Consider the following 24611-nt stretch of genomic DNA (forward strand, 5'->3'; position numbering starts at 1 on the left):
CTGGGGGTCAGTGGATCCCACTGAGTGGAGCTAACCCATTTGGGCCAGAGCTTATGACAGTGGACCACGACCCCCCAGGGACCACAAAGCACCGGGTAACAAAAGGCCTGAACTTTATTAATTCTCCGCCCATCCCACCCCACAAGGCCCCTGTGGGGAGTCGGCCGAGGTCAGAGGTCACCAGGCCTCGGGGCCGGGGGGCCCGAAGCGCCTCAGAAGCTGCTCCTGGTCCTGCAGGTCCTTCCGCACCTTCTTGCGCATGTAGAAGATGGGGCAGTCCCGGCTGCGGGTGAGGACGGGGGTCAGGGCCACTGCCCCTGCCCGGGCACACCAGAGTCCCACTGCCCAGCCCAGTGGTGGGGCAGGGGCCGTTCCCAGGACTTTGGCCCCTGTATGCTGCCCACCCACCTCCCCTCCCACGATGGGCTGTTTGCTCAGCGGGCATGGGGGGAGCCGATAACAGCGGGTGCTCACTCAGGCGCTGGTGGCCCAGCCGTATATCACCTGGCACCTGGCGTGGGAACCCGCCCCGCCCACCTGTTCCCTGGGGAAAGGCTGGCCCCGCCTTGGCGGAGGGGGCCAGGACCGTGTGTGTGTGTGTGTGTGTGTGTGTGTGTGTGTGTGTGTGTGTGTGTGTGTGTGTGTGTCTGTGTGTGTGTGTGTGTGTGTGTCTGTGTGTCTCTCCCCATTTCCTGGGCAGATACTGGGTGCCCAGCACCCCCCACTCAGCAGCCCCCAACCCCACCCCAAGAAGGCTGGGATGGGCACTGGCCCGTTTTGCAGGCCAGGACGCCGAGGGTCGGCGATGCGGGGGGCGCCGAAGCCTGAGAGCCCGGAGCCAGGGCTTTGGTCCATAGGCCTCGGCAGCTCAGAGGAACCTGGGCAGTCCAGCGCTGGGGCCCAACAGGCATGCCCACCTGGTGCAGATGACGTCCTCGTGCAGGCTGCCCTGACAGCGCTGGCACTGGGTCCAGAGGCGCGAGAAGCGCTCCTCCAGGGCGTTCAGGTGGGATACCTGGGGATGGAAGGGCTGAGTGGGCGGCCCTGCGCACCCCCAGCTGCCCCTCCCCACCTCCCCTGATCCCTCACCTCCTTCTGATACAGCTCCGACCCCCGGGCTTCGCAGAACTTGCACACGGCTCCTGGGGTGGGGGAGGGGGGCAGGTCAGCCTGGGCCGCCCCACCCCTGCCCCTTCCCCGCCCGCTGCCCATCCCGGCTTCTGAAAGTCCCCATCGATGAGAGAACAAGGGAGCAAGTGTGTGGAGAAAACTCCCTGGGGAACTCCCAGGGCGGGGGGCCCAGGACCCTCGCGGGGCTGCCTGCAGACAGGAGCCCCCCACCCAGGGGCCGGGGCCTATCCAGGTAGCCATGCCAGCCCGTGGGGCCGGTGCCGGGGACCTCGGGTGACGGCAGAGGTGGGAGGGCAGGGGAACGGGGTCGGGGACGGTGCTCACCCTGGTGGCTGAGGACAGTGCGGCAGCCAATGCAGCAGTTTTGGCGTTTGGCGAAGGCCAGGAGGCCGCCCACCTTGCCCGTGAGTACTGTCTTGCAGCGCGTGTGGTCCCCGCCTGCGTGTGAAGGCAGGCGGTGGGCCCGATGCCCTCCCCCACCCCCCACCCCGGTACCCCGCCTGCCCTGGCTGCCCCCCGCCCGTACGCAGCAGCACGGCCTCGGCTCGGCCCTCGCCCAGGATGGGCTCGAAGATGCGCAGCAGAGGCTTGGCGAGCTGCTGCTCAAGGTAGTACTGCGTGTCGATGGGCAGGCTGTGCTCCAGCACGAAGAGGGGGTCCTGCGGGCAGAGGGGCCGGGGTGGTCTCACCAGGGGGGCAGAGTGGAGGGGCCGCAGCCACACACACAGGGGCCCGGGAAGGGATAAGGGGCTGCGGTCCCTGCCAGGCAGGGGGGCAGGGGCTGTGGTCAACAGCGGGCAGCCAGGGTGAAGGGCACCGGGAGCTGCCGTGTGTCTTCCAGCCATGAGTGGGGGCAATGGTGGGGGGCAGTCACTGGGCCCGGACTGGGATGGGGTCAGAGGTCATGGGGGTCCCTGGCCGCGGGCCCTGTGATCCATGCTAGGGTCCACAGGTAGGAGCCCTCAGGTCACCAGGGAAGGGTCAGAGTTCACGGTGGGGACAGGAGATGTGAAGGTGGATGTGAGCTGGAGCTGAAGGTTGGAAGCCAAGATAAGAGGTAGCAGGACAGGAACTAGGGACTGACAAAGGGGTGGGGGTGGGGTCACAGGTCACTGGACATCCAGGTAGGACAGGGGAGGGTATGAATCCAAGAGAATTACAAGTTGAAGATCCAGGATCAAGGAGTCAGTAAGAGACACAGAAACAGGTGGTGAGACAGACACTCTCGCTCTGTGCAGTGAGGCTAGGCCCCCTTCTGCAGGATGGAGCCAGGAGGGGTCAGAATAAGGGGGGTGGGGTGGAGGGCCTCTCCAGAGGGTACCGGGAGGCCCGGAGCAAAGCACTGTGGAGCCAACTCCCCCGGGTGTGTTGCGGGGCGGTTCTCAAGGCCCCGTGGGGCCTGCGGAGAGAAACACCCTCCCCGCCAGGCCTGGAAAGCAGAAGTGAGAGCAGAGGAGAGCTGGGCGGGAGCGGGCAGCCCAGGTGGGCCTGACCTCGGACTTCATGTAGGCGGCCACGCCCTTGGCGGCACTGATGATCACGTAGGGGACACGGTCACCCAGGCTGGGCGCGCTCCCGGGGTCCCGCTTCCTCATCCTGCGGGGAGACCGGGGCGGCAGGCTGGGTGAGGGCAGGTGGGACGGTGGGGGCAAGCTGGGGGGTAGGAAGTGGTGGGCCCAGCTGGAAGGAGAGGGGCTATTTCTGGCCGGTCCCGCCCCCTACCGCGCTGGGCTGACCTCTCGGCCAGCTCCACATGGGCCTGCTTGCCCGCGTAGTCTGCGGCTGCGCGGGTCAGCTCCTTGGTGATGACCAGCTGTGAGATGTCGATGCGGTTACATAGCAGGTCGGAGATGACGTCCTGCGCATGCGCCACGGCGCCCGCGGGGTCTCTGCAGGGGGGGGCGGACGGATGGACGGGCGTCACCAGGGCGTCACCGGTGGCTGTGGCCGCCCGGCTGGCACCTCCACTGCCCTGAGGCTGGGGGACCAGGATGCGCTCCAGGGGCGGGGAGGGGCCCTGCCCGGCCGCAGGCTGCCAAGTGGCAGAGGCAGGGCCGGAACCCGCAGCTGTCCGACCCCACACTCTTTCCACAGCTCCGCCACCGACAAAGGGCTGGGCCTGACACCTGTGTCCCCAAGGGAGGAGGGGCTGGGGGCTGGGCTCCTGGGCCTGAGGGAAGAGAGGCCGGGCTCCAGGTCCGGGTGCGGGTTCCACACACCGGTCGATGAGCAGGCGGCGCAGAGAGGCGGTGACGAGGTTGGCCACTAGGGGGCAGTTGTCCCTGCGCACGGCCTCCAGGCCCTTGCAGTCCATGCGGTCATGGGCGTCAGACCGGGAGGAGAAGAGCAGGCCCGCATACCGCTTCTTGCTGATGAGCAGGTACGGGAAATAGACCTGGGGGGAACCCGCGGCTGAGAGCCCCTGAGGCTGTGGGGGCCAGTGCCCCATCCTGAGGCTTCCCCAGAAACAGACAGGGCCAGACAGGGATGGTCCCTGGGACACGGGAAGATGGACCCTAAGACCCCAGCACCTCAGCTCAGGGGGACACCCTCAGCACTCCAGGGACCCCAAGTCGGAAATGGGCTGGGATAAAGCTAGACCCTAAAACCCGAGATCCAGACACTGGGGTGAAGTCTGGAGAGCCCCAAATGGGGGCCTGAAACAGACCAGAGGCAGACGGGGGAGACCAGGCAGCACCCCCTCAAAGACAGGAGACTAAGGGCAGGGAGTGAGCCCTGGGGCAGGGACAGGCTCCAAATCTGAGAGGTGTACCCCGAGGCCTGACCCCAGCTTCGAACGCGGGGGATGAATCCGGCGTGAGGGCTCCCAGACCCAAGCCTGTCGCACGCTGGGAGGCAGGGAGCATTGGACAGCGGTACCCCGATCCAGGAGTTGCCCCGTCAGGGCCCCTGCTGCACAGGACAGCCCCTGAAAACACCTGAAAACCAGAGACGCTCCGAGACCGACGGGGTCTTTAGGAAACAGACACCGTTCTGCGTAGCAAAGCCCAAGGCTTTTGGGGGTTTCCAAAACCAAGGTCCCCAAACTCAGGAGGATCCAGGCAACACAATACCTCAAAACTGGGGCTTACAAAAAAGAGTTTTTAAATAAATAAATTTTTTAAAAATAAGGGACTTCGCTGGCAGTCCTGTGGTTAAGACACCATGCTTCCACAGCAGGGGGTGCGGGTTCGATCCCTGGTTGGGGAACTAAGATCCTGCATGCCGCACAGCATGGGCAAAAAAAATTTTTTTAATAAATAAATAAAACTGGGGCCGATGAACTCAAAGAATAGGATACCCAGGGCACCCAGATCAGCACACCTCGAAATGGAGACATAAGCAACAATGGGCATTCCTGGACGCTGATGCAGTAGGAGAACTCTACCCAAATGCGCTCAAACTTTGCAGGCACCCTGAGAATCAGAGACCCCCCCCAAAACTGGCAAGACCCACGTCTGCCCACTCCAAGCGCTGGGGGGCCCCCACTTACTTTCTCAAACTCTAGCCGGATGGGTGAGGGGAAGTGGCCAGACACCCAGTCCGCAGCCTCCCGTCCCAGGGCCATGGCCTCAGCCACAGAGGAGACGCCAAATCGGCACATGACAGAGTCAGTGTCGCCATACACCACCTGGGGAGGGGCACGTGTGACCCAGAGGGTTGGGGAGATGCTGGCGGCCCCTGCACTTCCCACACCAGCCCCAGGCCTGTCTCAGGCCAGCAGTGGGCAGGCAGGAGGCCCCTGACCTTGGCATTGGCACTGTAGCCGTTCTCCACCGTGTACTTGGACTCCACGAGCTGCTTCGTTCTCTCAATCATCTGGCGCCCGAACCCAGTGACGCTCTGTCAGAGAGAGAATCAGGCAGAGTGAGGGCCCAGGGGCCGTCCCCAGGGAACACAGGCGTAGGGTCCCACCTCTGCTGCTTTCTGCAGCTGTGAGTATGGATGAGCCACTGCCCTTCTGGGCCTGTTTCAAATCTGCAAAATGCGGCTACTGAGCTGCTCCTTAATGGTCTGCTGGAAGTAGGTCCCTGGCCCAGAGCCCTGGGCACAGAGGAGGAACTGACTGCAGCAAACAGTGGTGGAAAGGCTGGAGCCAGAAGAGGCCATCAGCTCAGTGTTTCTCTCCACGGAGGTGCTGAGAATCTGCGGACACTGCAGGCAGCTCTCCGTGGTGCAGGACCACTGACATTCCTGGTCCCATCCCCCTATCCTTGGGCAATCAGAAATGTCCCCCCAAAGGTAGGGTGCTGTACCAGGGCCATGGAAAGACCATTCCTTTCCAAATAAGGAAACTGAAGCTGGGGAAGGAGAAGGGACACACTAAGGAGAAACAGGCATGACTCTTCTGTTTTTGTTTGGATCTGCCCAGAAAACTTTTGTCTTTAACTAGAGCATTGAGGCCACTTATGTTTAGTGTAATTACTGATTATATCTGAGCTTAAATCTACCATCCAACTAACTGTCTTCTATTTGTCCCACCTGTTCTATGTTCCTTTTTCTTTCTAACTTCTTTCTGGAATGACTCAGTATTCTTTTTTTTATTATTATTCCACTCTGCTGCCCCCATAAGCTTGAGAGACAGAAATAGGGAAAGAGGCTAAGAAACAGAGACATAACGGAGACAGAGGGAAGGGGCTGAGAGGGAAATGACAGAGAGACAAGGCCAGGAAGCAGCAGCTGCTATGAGGAAGCCCCAGGGGAAGCAAAGCCACACCCTCCTGCCTGGCCTCCCCTCGGGGCTGGAACCTGACAGCCAGACATCCAATTCTTTCCACCAAGGAGGATGGGAGATGCCCCCAGAGATTATGAAGGGCCAGTAAGAGCAGTAAGGGTGGCCTACTGTAAAAGATTAACCTCGCTCAAAGAGAGGCCTGGCTCTCGGCTGGCTCCTGGGAGGGAACCTCTAAGCCAGGGGTCCCCAACCGCCCGGCCATGAACCAGTACCCGTCCGTGGCCTGTTAGAAACCAGGCCACGCAGCAGGAGGTGGGCGAGCAAGTAAAGCTTCGATTGTATTTACAGCTGCTCCCCCCCCACCCTTGCTCGCGTTACTGCCTGAGCTCGGCCTCCTGTCAGATCAGCGGCGTCATTAGATTCACACAGGAGCGCGGACCCTACTGTGACCTGCGCATGTGAGGGATCTAGCTTGGTGCTCCTTGTGAGAATCTAATGCCTGATGACCTGAGGTGGAGCTGAGACGGTGATGCTAGCGCTGGGGAGTGGCTGCAAATACAGATTATCATTAACAGAGAGGTCTGACTGCACAGAGACCAAAATAAATCAGTTGCTTGCAGACTCATATCAAAACCCTATCGGTGAGTGGCAAGTGAAAACAGGCTCAGGGCTCCCACTGATTCTGCATTACGGTGAGTTGTATAATTATTTCATTATATATTCCAATGTAATAATAATAGAAATAAAGTGCACAATAAATGTAATGCACTTGAATCATCCCCAAACCACCACCCCCGCAAGGTGCATGGAAAAGTTGTCTTCCACGAAACCGGTCCCTGGTGCCAAAAAGGTTGGGCACCGCTGCTCTAAGCCCTTGGCGTGTCCTGCCTGACAAGTGTCTCTGTTCATCTGGGACCTTGGGTCACATCAGGTGATCTGTGCTAACGTGATTTGTGGTGGGGCCTTGGGCCGCATGATATCCAGCTTGACGTCTGGAGGGACTGGAGACTGAGTAACTAAGGTCAGTCACATGGCGCTCCATGCACCTGACCCCCAGTAAAAACCCAGGACACCAAGGCTCAGGGGTGCTTCCCCAATGGGCAGTACCGTGTGTATGGTCACACATCAGTGCCGGGAGGAATAAGTGCTGTCTGCAGGACTACCCTGGGAAAGGCAACTGGAAGCTTCCACCTGGTCTCCCCTGGACTCTGCCCCATGTGCCTTTCCCTTGGCTGGTTTTTTTTTTTTTTTTTTTTTTTCGGTATGCGGGCCTCTCACTGTGTGGCCTCTCCCATTGCAGAGCACAGGCTCCGGACACGCAGGCTCAGCGGCCATGGCTCACGGGCCCAGCCGCTCCGCGGCATGTGGGATCTTCCCGGACCGGGGCACGAACCCGTGTCCCCTGCATCAGCAGACGGACTCTCAACCACTGCGCCACTAGGGAAGCCCCCTTGGCTGGTTTTAATCCCTATCCTTTCACTGTAATAAATCATAACCATGAGTATAACAGCTTTTCTGAGTTCTCGGAACCCTTTTAGTGAATCACTGGATCTGAGGATGGGCTTGGGGGCCCCTGAACTGTAAGTGGGTGTGTGTGTGCACAGGCCCCTCCCAGCATAAGGCCCACCCACTGCCAGTTCTTCCAGGTGTTCCACCCACAGCCATGTGAGGACTGACACAATGTTCAGGAAGGGAGCTCCCCGTGGCTGGAGGTAACCAAGTCTGGAATGTGCAGGGACCCAAACCCCAGGGGAAGGAGCTAGACAGAAGACCTCTCTAAGAATCTCTTAGGCCATGAGCTGAGGCACTGATCCCAGCGCGGCAGAACCTCAGACTCAGGCGCTCTGTGGTCGTGCCGTGGGTCTGTTTTTCTGTATGAACAGCAGAGTAAACAGGCCTAGGATGCTGCTGTGGCGGGGAGGGAGGTAGTGGGCTTTTATGCCCACATTCCCTCTCAAAGCAGAGCACTGCCCTAGCACCGGCCAAGCATCTTCCCTGGGATCCTCACACAGGGACGGGACAGGGGACCCTCGTGCCTGTTCCAACTGTGACCAAGAACACACCGCAAATTAACGGCCAGAGCCTGACCGTGCCGTTGGGTGAGCCCCCAGCCCCGCCCCAGCCCCCCGACAGAAACACGGCCCTGCTCTCCCATCAGGAGGAGGGAGCGAACCTGCTCCCTGCTCCCCCACCCTCATGTGGACCAGGGGAGGAGGTGGGCTGGGGTGGAGACTGCCAGGGACATAGGGGCTGTCAGGTGACTGTGTGACAGGTGAAAAGAATGAGCAAAGCTGCCTCCCTCCCTCAGTCCCTCGGCCTCTGCCTCCCCCGTCCCGCCCTGCTCCACCCCAGCCCTCCCGGAATTTATCTGTCTGCAGAGCGCCAACTGCTTTCCCATACACATTTACTGCTGTCACCATCTGTGTCCCCGCAAGGCTGGGCACCAGGGGAGGAACTCTCATCCACTGTGTCACCTGCTGGACCCACAGGGCACAAGGCCCAACCTACAGTGAACGGTCAGCAAGTGTTTGCTGAACCAACGAATGAACCAATCACACAAGCATCCGCTCTCCAAAAGGTCAGCGGGTTGGGGCGATCTGGGCCCTGACCTCTACTACACTGAGCCCTGGTTCTCCCTAAGGGGTGGCTGTCTGTCCCCTACCTGCCGCGGTGCACTCACCTGTGAGATCTCCAGGCATGGCAGCTTGCCCACCTGGGCACCAGTGAAGCCGTACACAGAGTTGGCGCTCACTTTCAGTGCCAGCTGCCGCCCGTCCAAGACCTGCCGCCGTAGGGGGTCTGTCTCCTTGGCCAGCTCGGCCTTGGCCCTGGGAGGAGAAGGAGAAGGGGGAGGCAAAGGCCATTCAGGTGGCATTTCAGGCCTCAGGGGCAGACGAGAGGCCCGGGCCTGGGCACTGGTCAGGGTGCCTTTCTAGAAAGGGGTGTCACATACGCTTGTGCAGGTTGCACACCGCACAGAGGTGCCCAGCACAGGGGCTGGAGGGAGCTGCCCGCGGGGGTGCCTTGTTCTAACGCAGGCACAGCTGCAGCTCAGTGCACCCATGACGGACAGGGATCGCCAGGCCGCCTCAGCAAGGCTGAGCTACGAGCAGGGGTGGGCGGCCGGGCTCAAGAGCCCACCTCTTCCGGGCGCCGAGCAGGTTCTCCAGGATCTGGGGCAGCAGCCCCTTCCGCACCGCCATCTTCACGAACTCGTCCCCCGTGGGTGTCTTGATGAACTGATCCTCGGTCAGGCTGGGCCGAAGGTGGTGGGGGTGACACCTGGCCTCCCTGGCTCCTCCTCCATCCCCTCTCGGGACCCCCCCACCTCTTGCCAGTCCCCTCCCCTCCCCACTAGCTCTGGATCCCCAGCCCCAGCCAGCCTGAGGCCGGCCCCTGGGTGGTCTCGGGGTACACGTGGCGAGCGGGGCCACCATACCCCAGTTTCTGGGCGGCCCCGGGCCGTAGAAGCGTGGTGTAGCACAGGTTGTGGGCCATCATGATGGACGGGTACAGCGAGGAGAAGTCCAGGGTGGTGATTGGGACATCATAGTACCTGGGGGGCCGGGAGGAGTCAGGGCGGGGAGCCCCCCCTGTCCCCACCAACCCCGCCACCGGGCCTTACCCTTTCAGGGGCTCGATGACCGTGGCCCCCGTGTAGTCCTCGCCGCCCTCCGTCTTCACCACGGGCATCAGCAGCCCCTGGCGCATGGCCTGGGAGGGCAGAAGGCGGGAACTGTGGATGGGCGCGGGCAGGGCCCCTCAGCAGGGAGCGTGGTGGCCAGGCCCGCCCTGGGCTCCGCCCGCTGACCTGCCGCAGCAGCTGGGACACGACCTTGACCTGCTGGCCGCGGCTGAGCAGGTAGCTGAGGGGCACGCCGGTGACGCGCGCCATCTCCATGGCATTCACCAGCACCATGAGGCGCTCCAGCAGCCGCAGGGGCAGGAAGGCGTCCTTGAGGCAGTACACGGCCAGGCGGCGGCGCGTCTGGTCGTTCCCATTCTGGGGACGGGGGCAGGCATTAGGGGACAGGGAGGCGACAGCGTGGGAGGAAGGAGGAAAGAAGGGCACAGCCTGAGGACTTAGTGAGGCCCAGAGGTCGGGGCAGGGCAGCGGAACAAAGGTCGCCATGCCAGAGGTCGCGGGAGTGGGTAGGGACAGGGGTCCCATCTGCGGGGCGAGATCAGAGGTCGAAGGTAGGAGCTAAAGGGGACGGTCAGGAGAGCAGGCGGATGTCCCGGGCCAGGAAGGTAGGTAGGCGCCGAGGGCCGAGGTCGGGAGGGTGGGGAGAGAAGGGACGGCGGGAAGCGGGTCGGGCGGCGCGGGCACCTGCAGGTCAGTGATGATGCTGTGCTGCACGTCCTCCTTCTGCTCGCCTAGGAAGTGGAAGCTCACGGCATTGAGCGTGTAGGACCGGAGCTTGTACTCCCGCAGCAGCACCTGCAGCGAGCGGGAGCGGGTGGGCGGCGGCCCCGGGGAAGCGGCCCTGTGAGGGCGGCCCCCGCCCGGCCCACCATACCTGCAGCATGTCCATCTGCACGCGGCCCACCATGCTGACCACCTTGCTGTCCCGCCGGCCGGTCTGCCTGGACTGGAAGGACGAATCCCGAATGCTGGAGCGGAGGCCGGACACACGGCCCAGCAAGGGGAAGGTCTGCACCTGGGGGCACAGCACATGGGGAGAGCGGGGGCTGTGGCGGTGGGATCCGCACGGCCGAGCCACAGCAACGGTAACCAGACAACCCATGACACCCCCTGCGGTGCCACCCTCTCTTCCTGCTGGGAGCCCCGCGGGCAGGGGCAGCTCTGGGGCAGAAGGACCCTCTGTGGCTGGACAGGCACGGATGGGAGGCTGGGACAGGGAGAGTCAGGGGCCTGAGGGCTGGGGCGTGAAGGGGCAAGGATGGTGCCCAGGGCTGCGGGAGCGGGCGCAGGGGCAGACTTGGGGATGGTGCTAGCTTGACGGGGAGGCAGCGGGTGCTCGGGCTGGGAGGCCTGGAGGACGGCAGGGCACGGTGTGGAGCACCAGGTCTGCACTGGCGACAGTGCGTGAGCCGGGGCCAGGTGTGGAGGAGAGGCCTGAGCTGGGCTGGGAGCAACGAGGCTGGGGCTGGAGGGCAAGGCAGGGAGCGGAGGCCGGAGTATAGACGCCAGGCCGACAGGGGTGGGCTTCTCCCTGGAGCTGCCGGGGGCCTTAAAGTGTGCTTGTTTGCTTTTTCCATTATGAAACTGGCCAAACATAGAGAAAAGGAAGAAAATAATACAATATATACCCCGTTAGGAGTTGAACTGGGTCCCCCCAAAAGACGCTGAAGTCCTAACTCCTGCACCTCAGAATGTGACCTCATTTGGAAATTGGGTCTTTGCAGGTGAGCAAATTAAGTTGAGGTCATTAGGGTGGCCCTGATCCAACATGACTGTGTCCTTAGAAAAAGGGGACATTGGAGCACAGAGGCATGCACAGGAGGGAGAGTCAGGGAGAGCGCCACGTACACTCCAGCAATGCCTGAGGCGACCGGCAGCTACGAGAGAGGCCTCAGAAGGAACCAACCCTGTGACACCTTGACTGGCCTTCCAGCCTCCACACTGAGAGACGACACACAACCGTGGGGCTTTGCTACGGCAGCCCCTGCAAGCTCACACGACCCCCCAGGCCCACACCAGATTCAAGCATCAAGGTTTTGCCACCTACTTCAAGGACACCCCCTTTTTTCCTTATTTTTTGTTGACATATTTTAAAGCCCGAAGAACAAGGCGCTGCACTCCTGCCCACTTCAATCTGCCCCTCCAAATACACGAGCCTTTTCTGACTTAACCACGAGTGCTTCCTCGCCTCTGCAAAAGCCACAGAAGCCTTCTGGGCTCTGAACGGGGCAGGGACGGGGCCAGAGCCGGGGTTTCAGGGAGGCAGCCGCCCACAGCCTGAGCCCTCGGTGGGGTGTCTGAGGGCAGCCCCACGCCCCCGCCCGCCCGCCACACCTTGAGGATCTGGGCCCGGGAGATAAGGTACGGAAGGTCGAAGTTCTGGATGTTGTAGCCAGTGATCACGTCGGGGTCGATGATGCGGACGAAGGCGGACCAGGCCTGAGGCAGGAGCACACCGGGTCACCCAGGCTGTCATCCTGGTCAACCCCCTGCCATGGATCCTCCCCACTCCTGGAATGTTCTGGAAGCCCCCAAGAGCAGCCCAAGAGCCCTCCCACCCGTGGAAGAAAGACTGGGAAGGTGCTTCTGAAAATAACGAATCCACAGGGGAAACGGCTCAGAAAACGGCCTCGCGCCTGGGAGGTGCAGTGTGGGGAGCTGAGGAAAATGGGGGTCGGGGGGCACGGAACGAGAGCCACCTGGAGCAGGTCCTCCTCCCGCTCGTAGCTCTGCACCTTGGCGCCCAGGATGGGGGCGCAGGGCCGTAGGGTGAGCGCCAGGCGCAGGAAGGGCTCTGGCTCGCCCCAGCGCAGGCCCAGGGAGCAGATCTGGATCACGGGGTCCCGCTCAGGCTCCGGAAAGATGCCTGCAAGGGGAGGGAGGAGGGGGAGGCGGAGACCTGACCCCTGATGCTCCCTCGTGGCACATCGGGTGGGTGCACCTCTAATCTCACCTGGCCCACCCACTCCTTTCTGTCCCCACTGCCTGCAGAGCCTGCACAATCCACCCTGGCTCCCCACTGCCTGCAGCTCCGGGCCCTCTACCCATCCCTCACAGGCTGGGCCCTCTACCCATCCCTCACAGGCTGGGCCCTCTACCCATCCCTCACAGGCTGGGCCCTCTACCCATCCCTCACAGGCTGGGCCCTCTACCCATCCCTCACAGGCTGGGCCCTCTACCCATCCCTCACAGGCTGGGCCCTCTACCCATCCCTCACAGGCTGGGCCCTCTACCCATCCCTCACAGGCTGGGCCCTCTACCCATCCCTCACAGGCTGGGCCCTCTACCCATCCCTCACAGGCTGGGCCCTCTTCCCCATCCCTCACAGGCTGGGCCCTCTACCCATCCCCCACAGGCTGGGCCCTCTACCCATCCCTCACAGGCTGGGCCCTCTTCCCCATCCCTCACAGGCTGGGCCCTCTACCCATCCCCCACAGGCTGGGCCCTCTACCCATCCCTCACAGGCTGGGCCCTCTACCCCATCCCTCACAGGCTGGGCCCTCTACCCATCCCTCACAGACTGGGCCCTCTACCCATCCCTCACAGGCTGGGCCCTCTACCCCATCCCTCACAGACTGGGCCCTCTTCCCCATCCCTCACAGACTGGGCCCTCTACCCCATCCCTCACAGACTGGGCCCTCTTCCCCATCCCTCACAGACTGGGCCCTCTACCCATCCCTCACAGACTGGGCCCTTTTCCCCATCCCTCACAGGCTGGGCCCTCTACCCATCCCTCACAGGCTGGGCCGACCTGCCCCAGCGCCTCTGCACTCGCTGCTCTCTCTGCAGGGACTGCTCTCCCCGCCCCACTCCCCGGCCCCTCCCTCTTCACGAAGCTTAGCCCCTCGCCCGAGGCCTCCCCTGCCCACCTGTCCGAAGCAGCCCTGTCTGTCTCCATCACCTTCCTCCTTTGCGTTGCGAGTCTTTTAATAACCTGTCTGCTTGTGTGTCTACTCCCTTCTCCCTGAGTGAGCTTAAGAAATGCAGGGACTCCCGGGGTGAGACTGGCATATCACTAACATCCGGAAGGAGGGAGGGAGGACCCCCAGGCCCCGGGGACACACCTTTGCGGCCCGCGCACTCGATATCAAAACTGAGCACCCGCAGAGGTGCGATTCGCTGCCACTGCCCTTCTGGCGGGTGACTGACCACATCCGACCACAGCACGTCCGCCTCCAGCTGACACAGTGTGGCCTGTGGGGACAAGGTGGGTCAGCGTCTGCAGGGTCCCGGCTCTGTGACCCCCACCCCACCCCGGGGACCCACGCACCTTCCCCTCCGGCCTCAGGACGTATTTCCCAGCCGGGAGTTCCAGCCAGTTGCAGCCAACGATGTCCGCGTCCACCATGAACCTGCAGGGGGACGAGGGTCAGTGGGCAGAGGCTGGCTTGGGGGGTGAGGGGAAGGAGGCGAAGGTTGGAGAAGCGAGGCGGGGGCCATACCGGATCTCAAAGTCAACGTTGGCCTCGTAGGGCGCGAAGCTGGGGGTGCCCAGGCCGGCAACGCGGATGCCCTGCTCCAGGACGCGGCGGGCGGGAGCCACGAGGCGGGGCAGCGCCAGAGTGATGCGCAGAAACGGGGAGGGGCCATGCCCGTGGTACCCAAACATGCCTGCAGACGGAGCGGGTTGGCACCGGCCTGGAGGGACCCCCACCCACCTGGCCCCTGGGGCAGCACTCACTCTGCCGGGAGCACAGCTCCATGGCCAGCACGGCCGGCCCCGTGAGCTCCTTGCCCCCGCGCTGGTCCCGGCTGATGGCCGTGTTCAGCTCCCGCTGCAGGTCACTCAGGTGCTCAGGCCCAAACCCTGGGTGTGGGAGGGCCCGTCAGAAGTGCAGGGGGCCTCCAAGCGGTAGGGGCGAGGAGGGGTCTTTGGGGTCGGGGCCACTCACCGGGGGGTGCCGGGGTGTAGAAGTAGGGCGCAAAGCCGTGGATGTGGCAGCAGACAGAGACGCCCTCGTCGGTGACCCCGAAGGCGCGGATCACCGGCACGGAGTCCTGGGACGGCAGGGGCACCCCAGGCAGGGGCCGTGCTAGGCCTGGGGGTGTCATAGGGTAAGGCAGGGGCTGCTCTCTCGGACACCTCAAAGGTGTGCCTGCCTCCCTCCTGGTTTACGTGTCTACCCTTGTCCTCCTTACCGTCCTTTTCCCACTGCACAGCTAGAGGGAGCACCCCACCTTTTTCGCAAATTTCAAAAGTAGAATCAACTTTGTGTGGGCAGCATTACGAGCTTTAACTTAGGGACAGATTCGTGTAACCGCCACCAAATTGGGGTACAAGACGGTCCCGTCACTCCAAACGGCTCCCTCAAGCTGCCCCTTTGTAATCACACCTGCCTCCACCCCGCCCCCTGGCACTGCTGATCTGTTCTCTGTCATCCTGATTTTGTCTTTTTGAGGCCATCCACAGAATGGAGTCAGACAGTACATAACCTTCTAGGTCTGGCTTCTTGCACTCAGCATGGCACCTCTGGTATCCATCCATGTCGTTGCATTTGTCAAGTTTGTTCCCTTTTATTGTGGAGAACCACTGTGTGATATGTTACCCATTCACCTGCTGCAGGACATGTGAGTTGTTCCTGGTTTTGGAGCTATCAACATCCATGGATTTTGTTTGAATGTAGGTGTTTGTTTCTCTAGGGTAAATATCTAGGGGTGGAACTGCCACATTCTATGGTAAGAGTAGGTTTAACTCTTACATCTCAATAAAGCTTGGGGAAAAAACCAAAAATTCAATTACCACCAGAAAAATTAAAAAGAGTAGGTTGAACTCCGTAGGAAACTGCCAGGTTGCTTCCCAGAGCGGCTGCACCAAACTGTGGCCCCACCGAGCACAGGGAGCTCCTGGCACTGCGCAGCCTCGTCTGCACTTGCTGGCGTTGGTATGTTTCACCTTAGCTTTCCTCACAGCTGTGCGTTTGCGTCTCATGGTGGCTGTCATTTGCATTTCCCTGATATCTGATGACACAGCACATCATCTCATGTGCTTATTTGCCATCGTAGATCCTCTAGCGAATTGTCCAAGTTTTCTGTCCACTTTCGACCGGATTGTTTTCTTTCTCTTGAGATCTGAATGTTCTTTATTCGCAGCACTGGTCCTTTGTCAGACATATGGACCGCAAACGTTTCCTCCCCGCCTGTGGCTTGTCGTTTCATTCTCGTACAGGGGAGTCTTCGAAACACAAGTCAGGGCTTAGAGGGGCTCTCCCCATTGCCAAAGGCTCCCCAGCTTTCTCAGAATGGAGCCCCGAGGTCCTCAGTGGGCCAACGGGATCTCCCGCGACCTCCCACCTTCATCTTCACCCCTCGCTCCCGCCTCACTGGTCTCCTGGCTGTTCCTTAAACATACCAGACCTGCTCCCTCCTCAGGACCCTCTGCCGGGAATCCCGCTTTCCCAGACATCCCTAGAGTTCCTTGTTGCCTCCTCAGAAGGGCCTTCCTGCACCTCCATGACGCGAGGTCCAGCACCGCTGCCCTACTCGATGCTCCTCGGTTACCCTCACCACCACCTCACGTTCCGCTTCCTTTTTTTTTTTTTTCCTGGCCGCACCATGCGGCTTGTGGGATCTTAGCTCCCCGACCAGCAACCGAACCTGAGCCCTCGGCAGTGAAAGCACAGAGTCCTAACCACTGGACCGCCAGGGAATTCCCTCCACTTCCTTTCTTATTCTGCCTCTCCTTCTAGAACGTGAGCCTCTGAGCGCAGGGACCTGGTCTGCCTGGAACAGGGCTGCCTCAGTGCAGACATTCATTTGTTCCTGACTAACTGGATGGATGAATGTATACCACACCACATGCCTCTCCCCTCTGCGAGGAGCCAGCTCCTTCAGGCCTCATTTAGAAGATGCCCCCCTCCTCCAGGATGCCCCCACCCCAGCCCTGTCCCTCCCTCTCGCAGCCCTGGTCAGCTGGGCGGGGACTATATGTGTCCATCTCCTCCCACAGAGCCAGAGGGGCTGACCTGACCCAGCCTCCACCTGGGAGCCCAGGGCCCCTCCTCCCACCCACCAGGCCTCTGTCCCCCAAACTCACCCACGTAATGGTCAATTTCCAACTGCTGGAAGATGAGGGGCTCCGTCTGGGGGTCCAGGGGGCGTGGGGAGGGCCGAAGCCACCGGGCATCTATGGCTGTCAGGGAGAGCTGCCCTGGACGCGGGAGAGGGAAGCAAGGCTCCATGGGGTTGTGGTCCTGCTTCGGAAATAAGTACTAAGTGCCTTCCCAGCCCTGCCAGTGATCCCTCAGGTGGCATCAGACTTGTGAAAAGAAAGTCAGGTGGAGGTTGTGGCCTGGATCAGGCCAGAAACTCGAGAGAGATTCAGGAGTCAAGGGTCAAAGTTAGACTGGAAGTGACAGGAAACAGAGGTGGCCTACTGACATGGGGTCTAAGGCCAGCCCCTTGTGGAGCTCAAAGTGAGCCAGGGGCTGGCAGTCAGAGGTTACAGGTCAGCTCCATGGTTCAGAGGCATGACAGGCGTGGGGTGCAAGGGGCTCCTGCTCTAGGTCTCACCGTCCGCAGCCCCCTCCAGGGCCGACTGCAGCTCCTCCTCCTCCTGTTCCTGCAGCCTGTGCTCTGCCTCCATCTCCTCCATCAGCGCCAGCTCCTCCTCGAACTGCGATGGCCGATATGCCTCATCCTCATCCCAGAGGCCCCCACGGGCCCGCTTTGGGGGCACCCCAGGCCCTGGGCCTGGTCGCCGCTTACCATCCATCCTGTGGGGCAAGTTGGAGCAGGGTGAGGGTGCCCATCCTCTCCATGGCCTCCCATGTACCCACCATGACCGTGAGCTTTCAAAAACAAAATCTCCAGAGTGGGGAATTCCCTGGGTCCAGTGGTTGGGACTCGGCGCTTCCACTGCTGAGGGTGCGGGTTCAATCCCTGGTGGGAGAACTAAGATCCCACAGGCCGTGTGGCGCAGCCAGAAAATAACTATCAATCCGTCAGTCAGTCTCTGGAGCACCTGAAGAGTAACATGACTCTCCATCCCCCCACTCCCCACCCCAACCCCCGCCACAGGCTCGGGGGGTGCTGGCACCTTCCAGATGCCCAACGATCATCAGCAATGCCCAGCTCAGTTTAACCCTTTCCTCACATGCTCAAGCCCTCCACGTAATTTTTATCCTCGTTTGCTTGCCCCTTGCCAACCCCTTGGCACCAGCCCTGCACACCCTCCACCCTCTCTCATCACAGACGTGGTCCTCAGATCATCCCTTTCCTTCCCATAAGCCCCTGTCCTCAATGCCCTTGCCTGCCCCTCTCCCCATTGGCCCAGGCCTTCCTCCTACAAACAGCTGGGAAGCGCCTCCTTCAGGCCTGTAATTTGAAGTTATTAAAAATGAAAAACTTTTAAATTAGTTATTTATTTAGAAAAATAAGTTGTAAAAAAGTACACTTCTCCCAGCATCAGGCCAGGACGGAGGGGATTATGAAAACTAAGAGCAGACCCAGACCCAGCTGGGAGAGAGTGGGGGAGGGGACAGGTCAGCTGCCCTAGGTGCAAGGGAACACCTCTGGATCTTATAACTATCCCCCCACATCCAGTCTCCCCTTAGTCCTTTCTGCAACGGACCCCTCGCCTTGGAGCTGCCACAGGCAGCCCAGCCTCAGACTACAGTTCCCAAGGTGCATTGCAAGGGGTAGTCACATGATCATGTTCTTTCTCACGGAATGGGGGTGAATGTGAGGTGTGCAGCTTCTGGGACAGCCTGAAAAGAAAGCCTGCCTTCCAGCCTTTTCCCCCTTCCCCATGGCTGGAGCGTGGATGTGGCGGCAGTGAGCCAACCTTGACCACGGGGACAAGGACAACACTGAAGGGGATGCAGAGCTCCAAGATGGAAGGAACCTGGGCCCTTGACAACCTTCTGGAGCAGAGCTGCCTACCTTTGGATGGCTATGGGGAGACATAAACTTGCATCTTTCCTGGGCTACTGTGCCTTGGTGTTTCTTTATTATAGCAGCTTAGCCTAAACCTTAACAAACACAGCATGGAAAAATTCTGAGCTGACTGGGGATATGTTATGGCAAATGTTGGTGGTATACAATGGTACACTTCTCAGCATTAAAAAGGAGGTGGCCGCTGATATACTCACAGGATGACTGAATTTCAAATAGACAGCTAATGGGAAGCAGCCACATAGCACAGGGAGATCAGCTCCTTGCTTTGTGACCACAGAGACGGGTGGGACAGGGAGGGTGGGAGGGAGATGCAAGAGGGAAGGGAAGAGATACAAGGATATATGCATATGTATAGCTGACTCACTTTGTTATTAGCAGAAACTAACACACCATTGTAAAGCAATTATACTCCAATAAAGATGTTACCAAAAAAGTGCATAAAAGAAGCCAGACACAGGAGTACATGCTGGGGAAATGGGGAGTTACTTTTGGGGTGATGAAAATGTTCTGAAACTAGACAGAGGTGGTGGCTGCAGAAAACTGTAAATGCACTAAATGCCACTGACTACACACCTTAAAATGGTTAATTTCACCTCAATTTAAGAAATCAGTATATATTGTATGATGCCATTTACACAAAGTTATAGAATGGACTGAGCTCATCTATGGTACTAGAAAGCAGGCTGCTTCTGGGGTGGGAGAGACTGACCGGGAAGGGGCATGAGGTTGTTTTGTGGTGTGATGGAAACGTGCTGTACATCCAACTGTGCGCTTGAGACCCGTGCATTTCACCATATGTAAATAGCACCTCAAGTAAAAGCAATAAAAGTGGGGAGGCTGCAATTCCACATCTAGGGGTTTATGCTACAGATACACTATCACATAATGAAAACCTGCATTTACAAGGTTATTTCCGGCAGCATTGTTTGCAGTCGCAAAAGACTGGAAACCACCTAAATGTCCTCCCCTGGGGGACTGTTTAAATAAGTTACATGAATTCCGTTCCACGGAATATTATGCAGCTCTATAAAGGAATGAGGAAGCTCTCTATGTACTGAGACAGAGGACTCTCAAAGACCCATTGTTAGGTAGAGAAAGCAAAGTGCAGAATGTTGTACATAAGAGAACTTTTGTGTAAATATATATATATATATATATATATATAAAAGGTGTCTAAGAAAATGAAGAAAATGTTTATCCTGATTCTAATCATTAGGAAACAATCAAATCAAAGACAAGACTGGCCTGCAAGATGGAATCTTCAAAAACTGTCGAAGTCACGAAGGGGGGGAAAAGGGCCAGGAAACTGTTTTAGATTAAAGGAGAGACTACGTAGTCATGACAACTAAATGCAAGGTCAGATCTTGGATTAAAAAAACAAAAATAGCTCTGAAGGCTATCACTGGAACAACTAGGCAAATTGAATAAGGATTGCCTATGAGATTACAGTATGCCTCATGGTAAATGGCCTGATTATAATTATCCTATAGTATCACGATGACTACAACTTGCAAATAGTTCAGCCAAAAAAAAAGTGTACGTGTGTCAAGATAAAGCGAATGAGGCAGCACACTCACAACAGGCCAATCCAGGCAAAGGGTTCATGGGTGTTAATTGTTCTTGTCTTGGGACTTCTCTGCAGGCTTGGAATTTTTCAAAATTAAAAGTTGGAGGGAGGGCTTCCCTGGTGGCACAGTGGTTGAGAATCTGCCTGCTAATGCAGGGGACACAGGTTCGAGCCCTGGTCTGGGAAGATCCCACATGCTGTGGCGCAACTGGGCCCGTGAGCCACAACTACTGAGCCTGCGTGTCTGGAGCCTAGGCTCCGCAACAAGAGAGGCCGCGATAGTGAGAGGCCCGCGCACCGCCATGAAGAGTGGCCCCCGCTCGCCACAACTAGAGAAAGCCCTCGCACAGAAACAAAGACCCAACACAGCCATAAATAAATAAATAAAATTTTAAAAAAAGTTGGAGGGAAACACATAAAATAAAAATAACATTTTCACAAGGTGGGTGGGAGAATCTATCTAAAGATGTTGGCTTTTCATGCATAGTTCTGGCAGGATGGGTAATAAACTGGCAACACTGGTTCCCTGGGGCGAGAAGACAGTTTGACCAAGAGCTAATTCATATACCATATGATTCACGCATTTCAAGTGTATAGTTTAATGGTTTTTAGTATATTCAGACTTGTGCAACCATGACCACAGTCCATTTTAGAACGCGTTCAACACCCCACAAAGAGACCCTCTGGAGTCAGCCCATCCCCCTCCTCCCCCTCCCCCAGAAGCACCACTGATCCACTTTGTCTAGATGGATTTGCCTGTCCTGGGCATTTCCTAGAAGTGCAGTCTTGTGTCTGGCTTCTTTCCCTGTGGGTGATGTTGTCAAGGCCCACCCGCGTAGCACGGATCAGTGCTTCGTTCCTTTTAATGCCTGAATATTTCCCCACCGCGCCGCTATCTCACATTGTGTTCATCCACGAGGGTTGTTTGCACCTTTGCGCTCTTGTGAACAGTGCTGCTATGACCGTGCAAACGCGGGTTTTGTATAAGGAGAAAGAATCTGAACCAGCTCTCCTTTTGCGCCCTCTGAAGTAACTGTGAGAGATGCAGAGAGTCAGGACCTGGGGGAGAAACCCGGGTGAAGCAGAGGAAGCTGAGGGTTTCCAGGAGCCCGGAGGAGTGGCCAGACCTGGCCTGGAAGAGGGAGGTAGAAGGGGGCCGAATGGCAGCCCTGGGTCACTGGGCTGTGGCCAGGGGGTACGATGGGAGGGCAGCTGTCACCGGAGCAAAATCTAGGGTCCTGGACTGTCAGGTGAGGCAGCATTAGAAGGAAGGAGGCCCCTGGGTGTCCCCCCTCAGGGGCCCCAGCGCAGAGCTGGAGTTTGGCAAACGCTGTGAGCTTCTTCCTTTCTCGACGCTTCAGTAGCAAATACTGAACAGCGAGCGAATCCAGCAGTAACACACTACGATGAGTGTCTGCTTCGGGTCAGACACCAGGTTCTCTGTGACTCACTCCCTCGAGGTTGTCATCCCATCCCACCCAAACTCACTGCTTTAAATGCCACCTCTACGCTTTTGTGTCTCCGGCCCAGATTTCAGCCGGGCCTCCAGACTGACAGATCCAACTGCCCACTGTAAGCAGGTCCCTTCAGGCACCCCAGACTCCAAAGCCGGGCTCCTGATCTCCCCACAAACGTGCTCCTCGCACCACACCATCTCCCCCGATTCGGTAAGCGGCAGCTCCCATCAAGCCAACAGCCTTGGAGTCACCCCAACTTCTCTCTTCCCCTCAGACCACACGCTCACTCCATTTGCAAATCCCATCAGCTCTGCCTTCCAACGGACGGGAGTCCCACCGCTTCTCGGCCTCCCAGTCTGGTCCCTCTGGCTCCCTAAAATGGTTGGCCGCTTTATTTTGTGCATTGCTGCTTGTCTGGCTCCCCCTGCTGGAAAATGAGCTCCTAGCGGGCAGGGAGGCAGTTTCCTTCACTGCAGTATCACAGGTGTCAATAACAGCGTTTGGACCATAGAGGGCGCTCAAGAAATATCTGTTGGGACTTCCTCGCCGGTCCAGCGGTTAAGACTCTGCACTTCCAACGCAGTGGGCGCGGGTTCCATTCCTGGTCAGGGAACTAAGATCCCACATTCCCTACCACAAGGCCAAAAAAAAAAGGGTGCTTCCTGCCATCAGCATCCTCAGACCTCCCCTATCCCCCAGACTACTGCAACAGCCCTGATTCCTGACCTCTCCCAGCCGAACCAGCTTATAAAGCCTCCTCCCCCACACCTGGGGAATTTGTCTTCAGGGCTCCCATTCCCCTGTGAAAGAATTAAAAAATTAAAATAAAACGACTATGATAAAAAAAAGAAATATCTGTTGAATGAATGAACAGCCTCTTCCCTCACCCCACCTCCATCTCCGTCCTTGCACCCTGCCCCCTCAGTGTTCTCCACTCAGGAGCCAAAGGGATCCCATACAAGTGTGTCAGATCATCCCTTCCCTGCTGTGCTCGGATGCTGCCCCTGGCTCTCATCTCATGCACAGTTAAAAGCAAAGCCCTCATCTTGGCCCACAAGACCCTGCACAACTGCACCCCACCCTTCACGGACACCACCTCTGCCCTCTTTCCCTTGCTCACTCCAGCCACTTGCCTCCTCTCTGTTCCTTAAACACTCCAGGCTTGGTCCTATCCCAGGGCCTTTGCACAAGCTGTTCCCGTTGCTCTGCAAATGCTCTTTCCCAGATCTTCCCATGGCTCCCTCCTCCTCTCCTTCAGGTATTCATTTGCTCGAATGTCCCCTACTCAGTGAGGCCTGTTTAAAAATACAGCCCCCTGCCCCATGCTGATACTCTCCAACCCCTTTCCTTGCTTTACTTTTCTTGCTGGCCTTTGTCACTGTCTGGTGCACTGTAGCAGGTCTTAAGAGTTCTCAAAGTGTGGTGCCGTGGACCTGCAGCATGAGCTTCTGGTGGGAACTTGTCTGAATGCTGATTGTCAGGCCCCATTCCAGGCCTACTGAACCAGGGCCTCTGGGGGTGGGGCCCAGCAATCTGTATATCGAGCCCTCCAGGGACTCCGATGCTGCTCAAGTCTGAGCACCACTGCTTATTTATTTTGTTTATTGTCTGTTCCCCACGCTGCGAGAGCAGGGATTTCATCTTTGTTTCCTGCTATATCTCATGTCCCCAGGAGAGTGCCTGGGACTGAGTATGTGCCCAATAAACATTTCCTGAATGCAGAAGGAAGGAAGGAAGGAAGGAAGGAACTCACAGAATTTTCACCAAAACTTCTGAGGGTGGTGCTGCTATTAACCCTCCAACACAATGACTGGAACTGAGGCCCAGAGAGGTGAAGCCACCTGCCCAAGGCGGCACAGTTAGCTCAGAGGGGCAGAGCCAGGGTTCAAACCCAAGCAGGCTGGCGCCTGAGCCCCACCGGAAACCAGCGCTCCAGACTGCGGCCTCCAGGTGTGCCAGGAGAGGTATGGGGGTGAACTGCCCTCTGCCCAGTTGGGGAGACAGAATGAGGACAGGCTCATCAGCTTGCTCACCCCCGTATCCGGGCTCACACACATCTGCTGAGGGATTGATTAAATAATGACAGATGGACCTATTCACTCTTGCCCCCCAGAAAACCACACACTTTTCACTCTTTGGTCTTGTCCTGCCTCTGAGCCTCTCTGAATCCCGCTGCCCTTGTCACAGGCTGGGGACCATGTGGGCTTGTCTGACTCCCTCAACAGACAGAGAACCTTTGAGACTAGGGCAGGGCTGATGCTTCTCTGGGTCCCCAGCGTCACCCAGCACGGTGCCTGGAACGCAGGCCACTTCAAGTTGTGTCAGTTTAGACTCCTCTCCAGCGTCACCGACTCCACAAGTCTGCACTGAGCCCCGGCCTTCTTCTCTCGGCTCCCAAAGACCAGCACTACCTCTTCATAGCTCAGAGCGCCCTGGCTTGAGCTTTCCTGGCCTTCCCCCAGCCAAACTGAATTATCACTGGCTCCCCAGTGCCTAACAAAGGCCCTGCCACACGAGCAGCTGGCTGAAGGAGTGAAGAGAGGGAATAGCATTGCAGGAGGAGGGAAGGGCATGGCGAAGGCCCTGAATGGGACAGGAACCTAAGGGGCCTGGGTGGGGAAGTGCAGGAAGCAGGGGGAGAAAAGGCAACAAGAGGTTCCTGGAGTGGGTGTGGCCATGAACCTGACACACTGACATCACCCTGCCCACTCACTCCACCTAAGCTCTGCCCTCAGGGTGGCACCCCCAAACTTGTTCCCCCTCAGCCTTCTCTCTCCAGCCTGCTGCTCAAACCGCAGTGATCTTGGGCTCCCCTTTCCTACCCTATCCCCTCGTGCGGGCTCAAACCCCAAACACAACCTACGCCTGATGGATTCTCCCCACCTGCACTGCAGGCGGAGCCACCTACGGTCCCCTCCTGCCTCCTAACTGGCCTCCCTCCTTCCACTCTTGCTCCTGCTACAATCCTATCTTCAGTCAGCCGCCAGGGACTTTTTTTTAAAACGCAGGGGAGGGTCACGTTGCTGGGATGTTTAAAACCTCCCCCGGGCTCCCTATCGAACCTAGAATAAAAGCTAACCGCACACCGAGATTTACAAGGCCCTGCAGGATCTGGTTCTCTCTCCCGTCTCCAGCCTCACCTGTTCCCTCCAGCTACAAGCACTCCAAGTTCCTTCCTACTTCGAGGCTTTTCCCCTGGACGATCCCCCTGCCCGGATCGTTCTTTACGTGGCTGACTTC

The 24611-nt window shown here is 58.6% G+C and overlaps 1 protein-coding gene across 1 annotated transcript; it reads right to left on the reverse strand.

The window, feature by feature from the left end:
- Window positions 1-96: 96 nt before the first annotated feature.
- On the reverse strand, window positions 97-21683 carry POLD1 (DNA polymerase delta 1, catalytic subunit). The gene is made up of 27 exons (XM_067718950.1): window positions 21659-21683; window positions 16962-17164; window positions 16486-16599; window positions 14345-14491; window positions 14134-14259; window positions 13895-14063; window positions 13723-13804; window positions 13517-13646; window positions 12152-12318; window positions 11787-11891; window positions 10327-10467; window positions 10137-10247; window positions 9618-9809; window positions 9432-9520; window positions 9246-9362; window positions 8948-9061; window positions 8487-8634; window positions 4879-4974; window positions 4625-4762; window positions 3351-3526; window positions 2868-3020; window positions 2625-2727; window positions 1658-1790; window positions 1456-1569; window positions 1090-1142; window positions 918-1015; window positions 97-283 (listed from the first exon to the last, which is right to left on the reverse strand). Exons 1-27 carry the CDS (start codon window positions 21661-21663, stop codon window positions 178-180), a joined length of 3330 nt encoding a protein of 1109 aa, XP_067575051.1. The 5' UTR covers window positions 21664-21683; the 3' UTR covers window positions 97-177.
- Window positions 21684-24611: the final 2928 nt, after the last annotated feature.

This window comes from Pseudorca crassidens, chromosome 20, assembly GCF_039906515.1.
Source record: "Pseudorca crassidens isolate mPseCra1 chromosome 20, mPseCra1.hap1, whole genome shotgun sequence".
NCBI lineage: Eukaryota > Metazoa > Chordata > Mammalia > Artiodactyla > Delphinidae > Pseudorca > Pseudorca crassidens.

Coding starts and splice junctions, on each gene's coding strand:
- POLD1 (XM_067718950.1), bottom strand. Junction 11,892..12,151: donor GGGAGGAGGACCTGCTCCAG/GTGGCTCTCGTT, acceptor CTCCTGCCTCAG/GCCTGGTCCGCCTTCGTCCG. Junction 4,975..8,486: donor CATGCCTGGAGATCTCACAG/GTGAGTGCACCG, acceptor TCTCTCTGACAG/AGCGTCACTGGGTTCGGGCG.